We start from the raw sequence: 10,235 nt of genomic DNA on the forward strand, positions 1-10,235 counted from the left end.
GGGGGGGGGGTGCTCGACGGGGCGGCGGCGGGGGGTGGGTATGGGCGCCCCCCCCCCCCCCTAACGGCGTGGGGGCGCCCAAAACGTAGCTACGCCACTGGTTAAAACAAAATAGCTGAGGCAATAATTAAGCCACCTGTCGCCAAGTTTGGCTATTCTTAAAACCTGGAGTGTTAGTATGCCCTAAGGGGCTACACCTGATCTGGGCTATAGATATAATGGGCTGTATTCAATGCGGCCGGCCAGGGGGTTAAATGGTGAGGATTCTTGTTGAATACTGACCGTGTGCACTGTGACAGCGAGCGGTCAGCACTGCGAGCTGTCACAGCTTGCAAAAACCATTGCATATAATCTACCCCAATGGTGCAGAGGAGGAGAGAGAGGGGGGGGTTTGTATTACAAAATATCAGAAGCTATATAATTCCCAATCTAGTGGGAATAGAAAAAAAAAAGTCCTTTACTTTGCATTTAAATCCGATGTTTTCTTCCTTTTAACTATTGTATCGCTTCCATATGACGTTTTGAAGTTTCAGATTCCATATAGTGGTGCACTATATATGTATTTTCTGTTTTAATTTGTATATTTGTGTTGTCACTAATAAAAAAAAATGTCTAACTAAATGTTTATTTTATTTTCTTCTCTCCATTAGGGGCGGTGGCTTGGGCTTGGTCCTGGCTAGTGCTGGATTTGGGATGTTAACTGCCCCTATCATGGAGCTTCACAATCAGAAGGGGTACTTCTTGCACCATATAATTTTTGCCTGCTGCACTCTCATCTGCATTATTTGCATTCTTCTTCTGCCAGAAAGTAAGAACCAAAATCTACCGGAAAATATCACTGATGGAGAGCATTATACCCGGCAGCCTCTAATACCTCACAAAAAGGGAGAGCAGCCCCTCTTGTTAACAAATTCAGAACTCAAGGACTACTCTGGTCTCCATGACTCTGTAGCAATTGGGGATGGGGTATTGGAAAACACCACGGTCAACGGTATAAAGACAACATAGCTGGATTGCTCACATGGAGGAAAATCTCTTGTATTTATTACTTGTGTCCCCGTTTGCACAGGTCTTGGAGACCAACCATAGGATGATCTGATACTGGTACCCTCCCATACAGCTGCTAAGCCCCTTTCATTTTTACCAAAAAAATACCACCAGGAAATGAACTTGGAAATTATTTCACCTGATCATTAATGATCTGATGGCCACATTTTGTTCCAGATCCTCTTCCACCTGTAAAACCATCTTTTGTTCAAGTTGGTCGCCTATCTAAATGACAGGATTACTCATTCTTTTAAGATCGACATCTATCCTCTAGTTCTCATTTTTTCCATCATTACATTTATGGCTCAAAAGTTATTCTAAATATGAGCAAGTCACATTTTAAATACAAGTGCAGCAAGCTGTAAGTAATAATAAAAGTAAGGGGAAGAGTAGCCAGAAACATTTTGACAGCATGAAGTGGAAAGTTGTCACAGCTTCAGTGGGAGGTTTCTGCCGATCAGAGGTAAAGACTTTGCATTAAGTGTGAAGAACACCTATCAATATAAGCCTAAATCAATATATAAGGGAAGATGGAGCTAAAGGACTCCTAGAATTTTTTTTCCTTGCTAAAATACTTGAGCAATACAGACCAACTGGGAAACTAAATACCACTACCTTGAAAGAAGTCTTTTAGCTGCCATATGTGACCCGCAGCCATTACTGAGCGCACCTAAATGTTATCCCTCAGGTTTCACATCTTACATTGAAGACAATTGGGAGCTGGCTTTTAGAGATGTGCAGTAAATATGTGCCAAATTCCGCTGAACCCTTCCCTCCTGTATGAACAGAATATCGCCTACTGATTTGTAGTCAGGGTTTGTTTTCCGACAATGAAAACATATGGATACTAAAACTTTTGAGATGTCTTAACACTCTTAATTAACCAGACCAGATGAATTGACAGTGCTGAATGATATGCAACACTGTGTTCTTTGAAATCCTGCTTTCCATTGTAAATTTTAGTCCTACCAGTAGAGACAAAGAATTCTAGACCCCATTGAATACCTTATTCTATATATATATATATATATATATATATATATATATATATACACACAGTAAACACATCTTAGAGCAGATGGCAATTTTCCAAATGTAAACAGTGATTTTTATTTTCAGAAAATTGCTTGAATTTAGAAAGCATTCTAGACTACTTCGAAGAACTTTAAATTCTACAACCATATAGGAAGGGGTCTTGCTTTAATATAGTGTGCAAGACTGAATGCTACTATCTGTAGTTGGGCAGATGTAGGCCTATGATCTTGCAAGGTTAATCTAATTTCTATCTTGGTGCGCAATGTATGAATACGATCATGGTTAATGACAAGTTGTCAAAGATAGATTTAAATAAATGAACAATTTGCAGCTGCACCATTTTGTAACCCTGTAAGCACTAGTAATAATGAAAACAAACTGATTAATGCCTACAACAATCTGCTCTGCAATAACTTGCCTAGAGATGTAAGGTATCCAGCCACACAACATGCCAATCAAAGTGTGTTAATTGTAAACTGTTACATTTAGTGCTTTCTAGTTGAATACTGTTAATTATAATGTGAATAATGCTAATTGGTGGAGTTTTTAGACACATCATAAGCAAGAATGAAAACATTCATAAGAAAATACATAAACTGACATGTGGCAAGAATAGTTTTGTGAATTGGAGGGAGGGAAGTCGGGGTTTGTACAGATGAAGATTCATGTTAGTATTTTAATAAATGTTGCTAAATGTTGTAGAGCCAAAATCATGGGTTCACCTAATCGGAAGAAGTGCCATTAAATGAACTGTGAGTATTGACCACTTTACCATCGGGATGACCTAAAGCGCACGACATCCCTTGGGGATATGACGCACCTTATGTTATGAAGTGTACTGTGAGTGTGTTTAAAGGAAAGTTGCCTATTTTATTCTTGGTGTTTTAACACAAATTCCATCTATTTGTTTTCACTCATAGAAGTAATAACGTGTAAAATTCTTTGTACAGTAATCTTGAAGCAATCATTCGTGAACTGTAGACATTGTACTGTACACTCTTCAAACCACTAATACGAACCCTGTTGGACATGCTAAAAGCTAATGCCATAGGTTGATACTTAATTTATACTAAGCTAGATTACTTTTTTTTTATAATTCCTTTTACACTTCTAAATTGACGCTATTACTAATGATTGAGAAAAATTGTATTTTTGTGAGAATTTTAAACAAAACGATTTGTAAATGAAATTTGGCTGTAACTGAAACTCAATTCTTTATGGAATCTGTGGGCCCTTTCTAAACTATAAATTTCAATCTAGAAGATAAAATGTTGGGTTTCTGAATTTTGTGTTTCAACCAGCTACGCAATTTTTTGGTCCTTGCATAGGGTTTTGTAACACTATTGTCTTTTGTTTTTTCTGTATAAGAGATGAGTGCAATGTTTTTGGTCTGGTTTTATTTTATTCCTACCAATGTTTTAGTAAATACTTGTTTCATTTTATTCTCTCTCTCTTCAGGAGTAGTTTGGTGGTACACATCCATAGCACAAGCTTTCAAATCAAGTACTGAACCTGTCTTACAAGCTAAATGTGTGCATGTCACCTAGTTGTATCTGCGCAAAGATTCTTTGTACTGTATGTATACAAAAATAAAACCATTCAAATTACAATTGTGTCCAACTTCTACCAGTATGTTTTATTTTTCAAATGAATCCGTTTCAAAGAATATCTTAAATATGATAAACAAAGAGCAGTAACAGGGAACAATAATATAATACAATGAGGTCTGAAAGCGCTTCACAGAAGATATCACAACCAATAGTAAAACAAAGAGCTGTAATCAAAATAAAAGGCATCAAACTACCAAGTTTTAGGAGTAGTTTCAACAAATATTATTAATGTATAACAACAGGGTGGTTGTGATACAAGGCAAAAGTGTTTGACAAATGTTTTAGGTGCTAAAGTGTTTCAGCCCAATAAGCTGTCTGCAGGTGTACAGCAATCTAAAAAGCCTATGATTTGGTGTAACCCAAGCCTGGCAATATTCCCAGGGCCGGATTTGTGCCTAGGCCAATTAAGGGTGGCAGGCAGGCTGACATTCTGTTAAATAGCAGCATGGCACAGCGGGTGGGCAGCAGCGAGTGACAAGCGCCGCCGCAGCAGACATGAATTATGTGTAGGCGGCAGCGCCGCTTGTCACCCGCCACTGCCCATCCGCTGTGCCATGCACATTATATCACCGCTTAGTGGCTGGGTCCGACGGTCCCCCTGCGCGTCCGGAAATGTCTCAGACTCACTGCTGCCGGCGCCCGCCCATTGGCTACTCTACACACACACAGTCTATTGGCTGCTGTGTATCCAGCAGCTGAGCTGAGTGGCGCGCAGATCCTCCCTGCGCTCAGTCAGTCACAGTGTGAGCGAGACTGACGGAGAGTGAGACACACTGTGCTGTAAAACACTGTACTAATAAGTGCCTCCCTCCCTCCGGATCCTCCGTACAGTGAGCAGTCCAGACAGAGTGCTTAAAAAAATATTGGGGCTACAGAAATATATAAATAACATTGTATATACATATATGATTACATTAAAATAGGAGGGGGGGGACGACAAAAATGTTGTGCCTAGGGGCGGCCTGACCCCTAAATTCGCCCCTGAATATTCCCTATACATTTGTATGATGTAATGTAACATCTCAAAGGTGATGGGGAGATTACACAGACCACTTTGAAATTGACATATGCAAAACATACACTGACTTATCAGTATGGCCACAGACCAGTTTTCCGGTACATAGTTAGCGATAGGACCTTCTGCGAGGAGCCAGGAACCTTCTAAACACCCCTGGTTCCTCTCTAGCACACAACTCCTCTAGTCACTGTTATTCATCTATGTTTCAGTTTTATTAAAAAAAAAAATAATAATAATCTTACTTTAAAATATATATCAAGTGTCAATCCAGAGAAAGATTGCTGTTGGATGTCCGCTGATGTCAGCAGTGGACTACACCACTGTCGTGAAATCATATGCTGGCATCAGATTATTGTGTTACACCTTCGCAATACAGGAAAACAGGATAATACATCAATCTGAATCTTAATAAAAATGGTAACTGTATATTCAATGAATGTTACAATACATGCTGAAAGGGAGCTACAGTAAATTATCAGTGACAGTCGTATGTGGTTAGAATTATTATTTGTATTTTTTTTTTATATAGTTTTTCCTTCCTGGAAAAAATCTAATACTCAGCTCTGCAGATGCCAGCCCATCAGCTCCTAACTAGTTTTTGCAGAATGGCAGTTGGGAGCAATTGGCTGGAGCAACATTTATCATATGTCAGTTTTAAATACAAAAAACTCTTTGAAAAATGAGCTCCAAGATGCCCAATCTCACGGCATGATATAACGTGTTGGAGGATTGTATCGGATTAATTAATGCTATGGTTGGTCGCTGCCATATGCTTTGTTCCAAATTTGTTATTTATTTTCTTTTTTTTTCTATAAATGCTTTCAATTCAGGATCAGCAGAAACTTTGCGTTCCGATAAGACAAACCGGTACTTGTGAGTTATCCGGACGCCCGATTTCAAAATCGGGTCGGATCGGGCACATCGCATCGCATCGCATGCGACCATCGGATGCGATGCGATGCGATGACCCGATTTTTCCATAGGAATCAATGTTAAAATGGACTGAGTCCATTTTAACATGGAATTCAATGGGAAAAAGGGGTCCTTTTTTATACCCCTACTATCCAAGTGGGCATGGAGTTGGATATAAACCTGTGGCGAGCGTAGCGAGCCACCGAGCCCGAAGCGTGGCGAGCGTAGCGAGCCCCGCGAGGGGACACGGAATACCGTCCCCTCGCGGGGCTCGCTTCGCTCGCCACGCTTCGGGCTCGGTGGCTCGCTACGCTCGCCACAGGTTTATATCCAACTCCATGCCCACTTGGATAGTAGGGGTATGAAATGGACCCCTTTTTCCATAGGAATCATTTTAACATTGATTCCTATGGAAAAATCGGGTCATCGCATCCGATGGTCGCATGCGATGCGATGCGATATCGCATCGCATCGTATCTGATTGTATGCCTTAACTTAAGGCATACAATCAAAAAATCGGGCGTCCAGATAACTCACAAGTACCGACAAACCCCATACTTACTTCACCTTTAAGAAAGCAAATGTGTATGGCACTATGCAGCTGCTGGATCCACTTTACCATCAGATTATAGAAGAGTCCATTTTTTTTTGCATTACTTGATCTGATAATCCTATTTCTCCAAGGAATTTGCAGCACATTTTCCTCATAATCAATTAACTTTTTTTATTTGGCTGCATTGGGGTCTTGACATAACAGGCTTGGGCAAAATGTTAGAGGCTTGGGCTCCAACAGAAAACTATCCCAGGCCATCATAAACCAAGGGCACTGGCAAAAATGGAAGGATTGCTATTAGCATTTTTGTTTATCTTTCTCCACAGATAAGGGAATGAAGAAAACGTATAGGCTAACAGTAACTTGCATGGGATGCACAGTGCATCTACACTTCGTCCCCTGTTAAGCGGAATTATGCTTATCAGTATTACATCCATGTGCGGAACACTGAATCTTTCCAGAAAACTTAAATACGTCTGAATCCAGAGACTATTTTCCAGGCTTCCTGCTAAAATAATCTTACAAATGTCTTCATTCCTTCCACATGAAATGCTGAAAGGATTTATTCCTCCCAGAGCAGCAGCTTTGTTTTTTTATCAATGATTTTCTTTTTGTACCTTGATTAATTCTAAAGGCTACTACTGTTCCCTTGTCTGCATGTTTTCCCCCTAAGCTGTCAATGCAATTAGACAGACTTCCATATGGTTTACATGGAGTACATTTATATGAAGGTTTCTTTCTTTGCCCATGTACCTCGTGCTCTCTCAGAGATGTTCTGTACATATGATACTGGAGTCTGTGGTTAATGTCGGCCACTCTAGCTCTCACAAATAGGGATTTCCCATTTGTTTATGGCTGGCTTCTGACACTATATTAGGGATTCTCTGGTAATTCCGGACAATTGGAGCTGGTGTTTTGACCCAATGAATCTGAGATTCCAACGGAAGATTGTGTATATATGCTGCGGTCCCATCTAGGGAAGTTCTCCTATTGCTGAGCAAAACTCTGTTACATACTAAAAGCAAAATATTATTTCTACACAATGCTATTTGATTAAAGTATTACCCCAACAAGGTGTGTACTTTGAGCAGATTTATTTTAGCGGTATCAACATAGGAAGGTTCGTACTGCATGTCTCCTAATATGTAACACTGGGCCTGATCCAGGTTCCGTGCAACAGGAAAGAGTATGCGAAGTGTCAATGGCTGGTAATTTACATGTGATGGACCAATACTGTACATGTGCAAAACTGGGTGCTTGAAAGTCTTAAGCCATTTGGGGCAGGGAGATTGACTAAAAACTACTTTTAACTTAGTTTGGCAAATATACACATTTTGCTTTTGTATAGAATTTAATTTTTAGAAGTGTGGTGGGTGTTTGTTATGTGAATATAATATGGTGGTTTTAATAGGACAAGAAGGGGAATATATAAATATATATACCCACCCAAGTTTGAGGCAGCACTCCCACGGATTTCGTGAAATAACCACAGAAGATTGGTATCAGAGATCAACGTTTCATTCACCCTCAGGTAATTTTCGTCAGGATAAAAATATAGTACACAAACACAATTTATACTTACAGACAGACACTGAAGACAGACTCAGACACACTTACTCCTCCTCCCGCGGCCTCCGGGTCCCCCAGTGACGTCCAGGCGCGTCATCAGAGCGCGCCCGTGCATGTGTGCCCTGTCACTGGTTGCTTGGAAACAAGACGCCGTCTGCATGGTTAGCAGCGGCTGACAGGGTAGCGGCTGGTTGCTATAGACACCGGCTAGGACGCCGAATATGTTAAACAGCATTAGCTGTATTATACAGCACAGGGTGACCGAAGGATGCGGGCTAGAGGAAAGAGGCATGTTTTTAAACACCATGGCACAAGACAAATTGAAACAAATTAAAAACGAGTTACTTCGCTGAAGATAAGAAAAGAAACAGACATGATTGTACACTTTGTAGAAGCAGGTTGCTGCAGGAGCAAAACAGGATGATACAAATATTATACACTGGGATCCAGTTTTAACTAAATCATGAAAAACCGTCTTATTCAAATGAAAGGGCATTAAATAAATATCCAAGTTCATGTATATCTTCTAAATATATATTTTTTTCCATATATATATATATATATATATATATATAGTATCCAAGGTAAACAGATGGCACTCGGAGGCTTGTACTTAGATGGTAAAAAATAAGGTGCTCTTTAATCCAGCATTCGGCGACGTTTCGGGGACTATGTCCCCTTCATCAGGATACAGCAACACTATATATATATATATATATATATATATATATATATATATATATGCACACACAGTATATATTACGTTATAAGATGATTACAAATATTTTGTTTGACAGATGTATTTCTCGAAGGACAAAGGCCATTGTTTGGTAATACAAGACCAAACCGGACAAGTGCTTTTAGAGTTCTTGCTTCTTAATCCTGGGACAATATTGTTTACATAATGTTATAAATCTATATTAATCCATGTTATATACTGAATTTAGATGTTATTTCCAACATTTAAATTGTGGTTCAAAGAATGCTCCCTACTGTTTTTTTTTTTTTTTTACAATTTCTCTTATATTACAATTTAAACTGGAACTATGAAAAGTCAAATCAGACAGCAAAACTATATTTTCATTATGCCTGGTACAATTTTATGTATTGAAAGACACCTCTAGCATCCTCAAAAGACGTGGCTGCAGCAAGTGGAGGGTTAAGGCAAGTCCCGCCAGGCGGCAGCGGTACAGCGCAGAGATAGACCCTGCAGACCACCGATGCCCACACTTGCTCAGCACCTCCCCATCACCACAAGGCTATTGTTACGCCACTGATTGATGACCATTCTGTTATAGAAGGGGGATCTCTAGTTAGCTGGAATTAGAATAGATGTGGCTAAGGACTATCATCTCACGGTTTGTAAATAAGATGTGTACTAAAGCATTTGAATAATGCACCATATGACTATTTGGTTGTTTAACCCTTTGAGTGCCAAGTGAATTTGTCAAAATAGGTGTAAAAATTGCCACGCAAAGTTTTATTAAACATAATAATGACCTGTAATGTTTACCTTATATAGGATATATAATCTTTTTTTTTTTCTTACACAACATTTTTTGGTACTTGTTTCCTAGCACGGCGCCAACGATAAAAATTGTATCCATCGGGACCTAAAAAATCACGTCAATCGCATGCAACCAAATCGCAAGCGATGGACACGATTTTTACATTGGAACCAATGTAAAATGGTCCCTGAGAACCGATTTTACATTGGCCTCATTGTTAAATGCCCCTCAGACCCCAATTTTCATTGTATCCCCACCCTGATGGGTCAAATGCCCCCCCCCCCCCCCCACTGTTAACGCCACCCAACGATTAACGCCGAGCCGAAGCATGGCGAGGCCGCGGTATGCGTCCTCCGACCTTTTCATACCCCCACTATTCATGTCGGCGTGGAGCTGATTTTATATAGCGTGGCGAGCCACCGAGCCTGAAGCGTGGTGAGCAGACGTACATAACTTCACAGGTATTACACGTCCCCGTATAGTGGGGCTCGCCACACTATATATAATAAACTCCACGCCGACGTGGATAGTAGGGGTATGAAAATGTCGGAGGACGTGTACCGCCGCCGCTCGCCACGCTTCGGGTTGGCATTCATCGTGGGGTGACGTTAACGATGGGGGGGGGGGCATTTTACATACAAATTACCCATCAGGGTGGGTATACAATCAAATCGGGTCCATTGGGCCATTTAACATTGTTCCTTATGTAAAATTTTACATAGGAATTTAACGTTGAATACAATGCATTCAATATTAAATTGCGTCGGTCGCATCGCATACCTTAAGTTAAGGCATGCGATGGACGCAATTTTTTGTCGGGGAAAAGGCTAAAAATAGCCCTAAAATCGCGTCGGTTGCGTCCATCGCATACCTTAACTTAAGGTATGCGATGACCCACGACGGGCGCTGTGCTAGGAAACAAGTACCCATTTTTTTAATTAGAATTTATATAACAAATGTGAGTGACATTGGCATTTTAAGCC

General features: G+C 40.3%; 1 protein-coding gene across 1 annotated transcript in view; it reads left to right on the forward strand.

The window, feature by feature from the left end:
- Nucleotides 1-3,692, forward strand: part of SLC22A23 (solute carrier family 22 member 23) — a 167,121-nt gene extending 163,429 nt beyond the window's left edge. The window contains exon 10 of the mRNA XM_083188011.1: nucleotides 651-3,692. Within this exon, the coding sequence (XP_083044137.1) occupies nucleotides 651-1,008 (358 nt within the window). The 3' untranslated portion in view covers nucleotides 1,009-3,692. The remainder of the gene's footprint in view (nucleotides 1-650) is intronic.
- Nucleotides 3,693-10,235: the final 6,543 nt, after the last annotated feature.

Source organism: Crinia signifera, chromosome 5 (assembly GCF_055691185.1).
Source record: "Crinia signifera chromosome 5, ASM5569118v1, whole genome shotgun sequence".
NCBI lineage: Eukaryota > Metazoa > Chordata > Amphibia > Anura > Myobatrachidae > Crinia > Crinia signifera.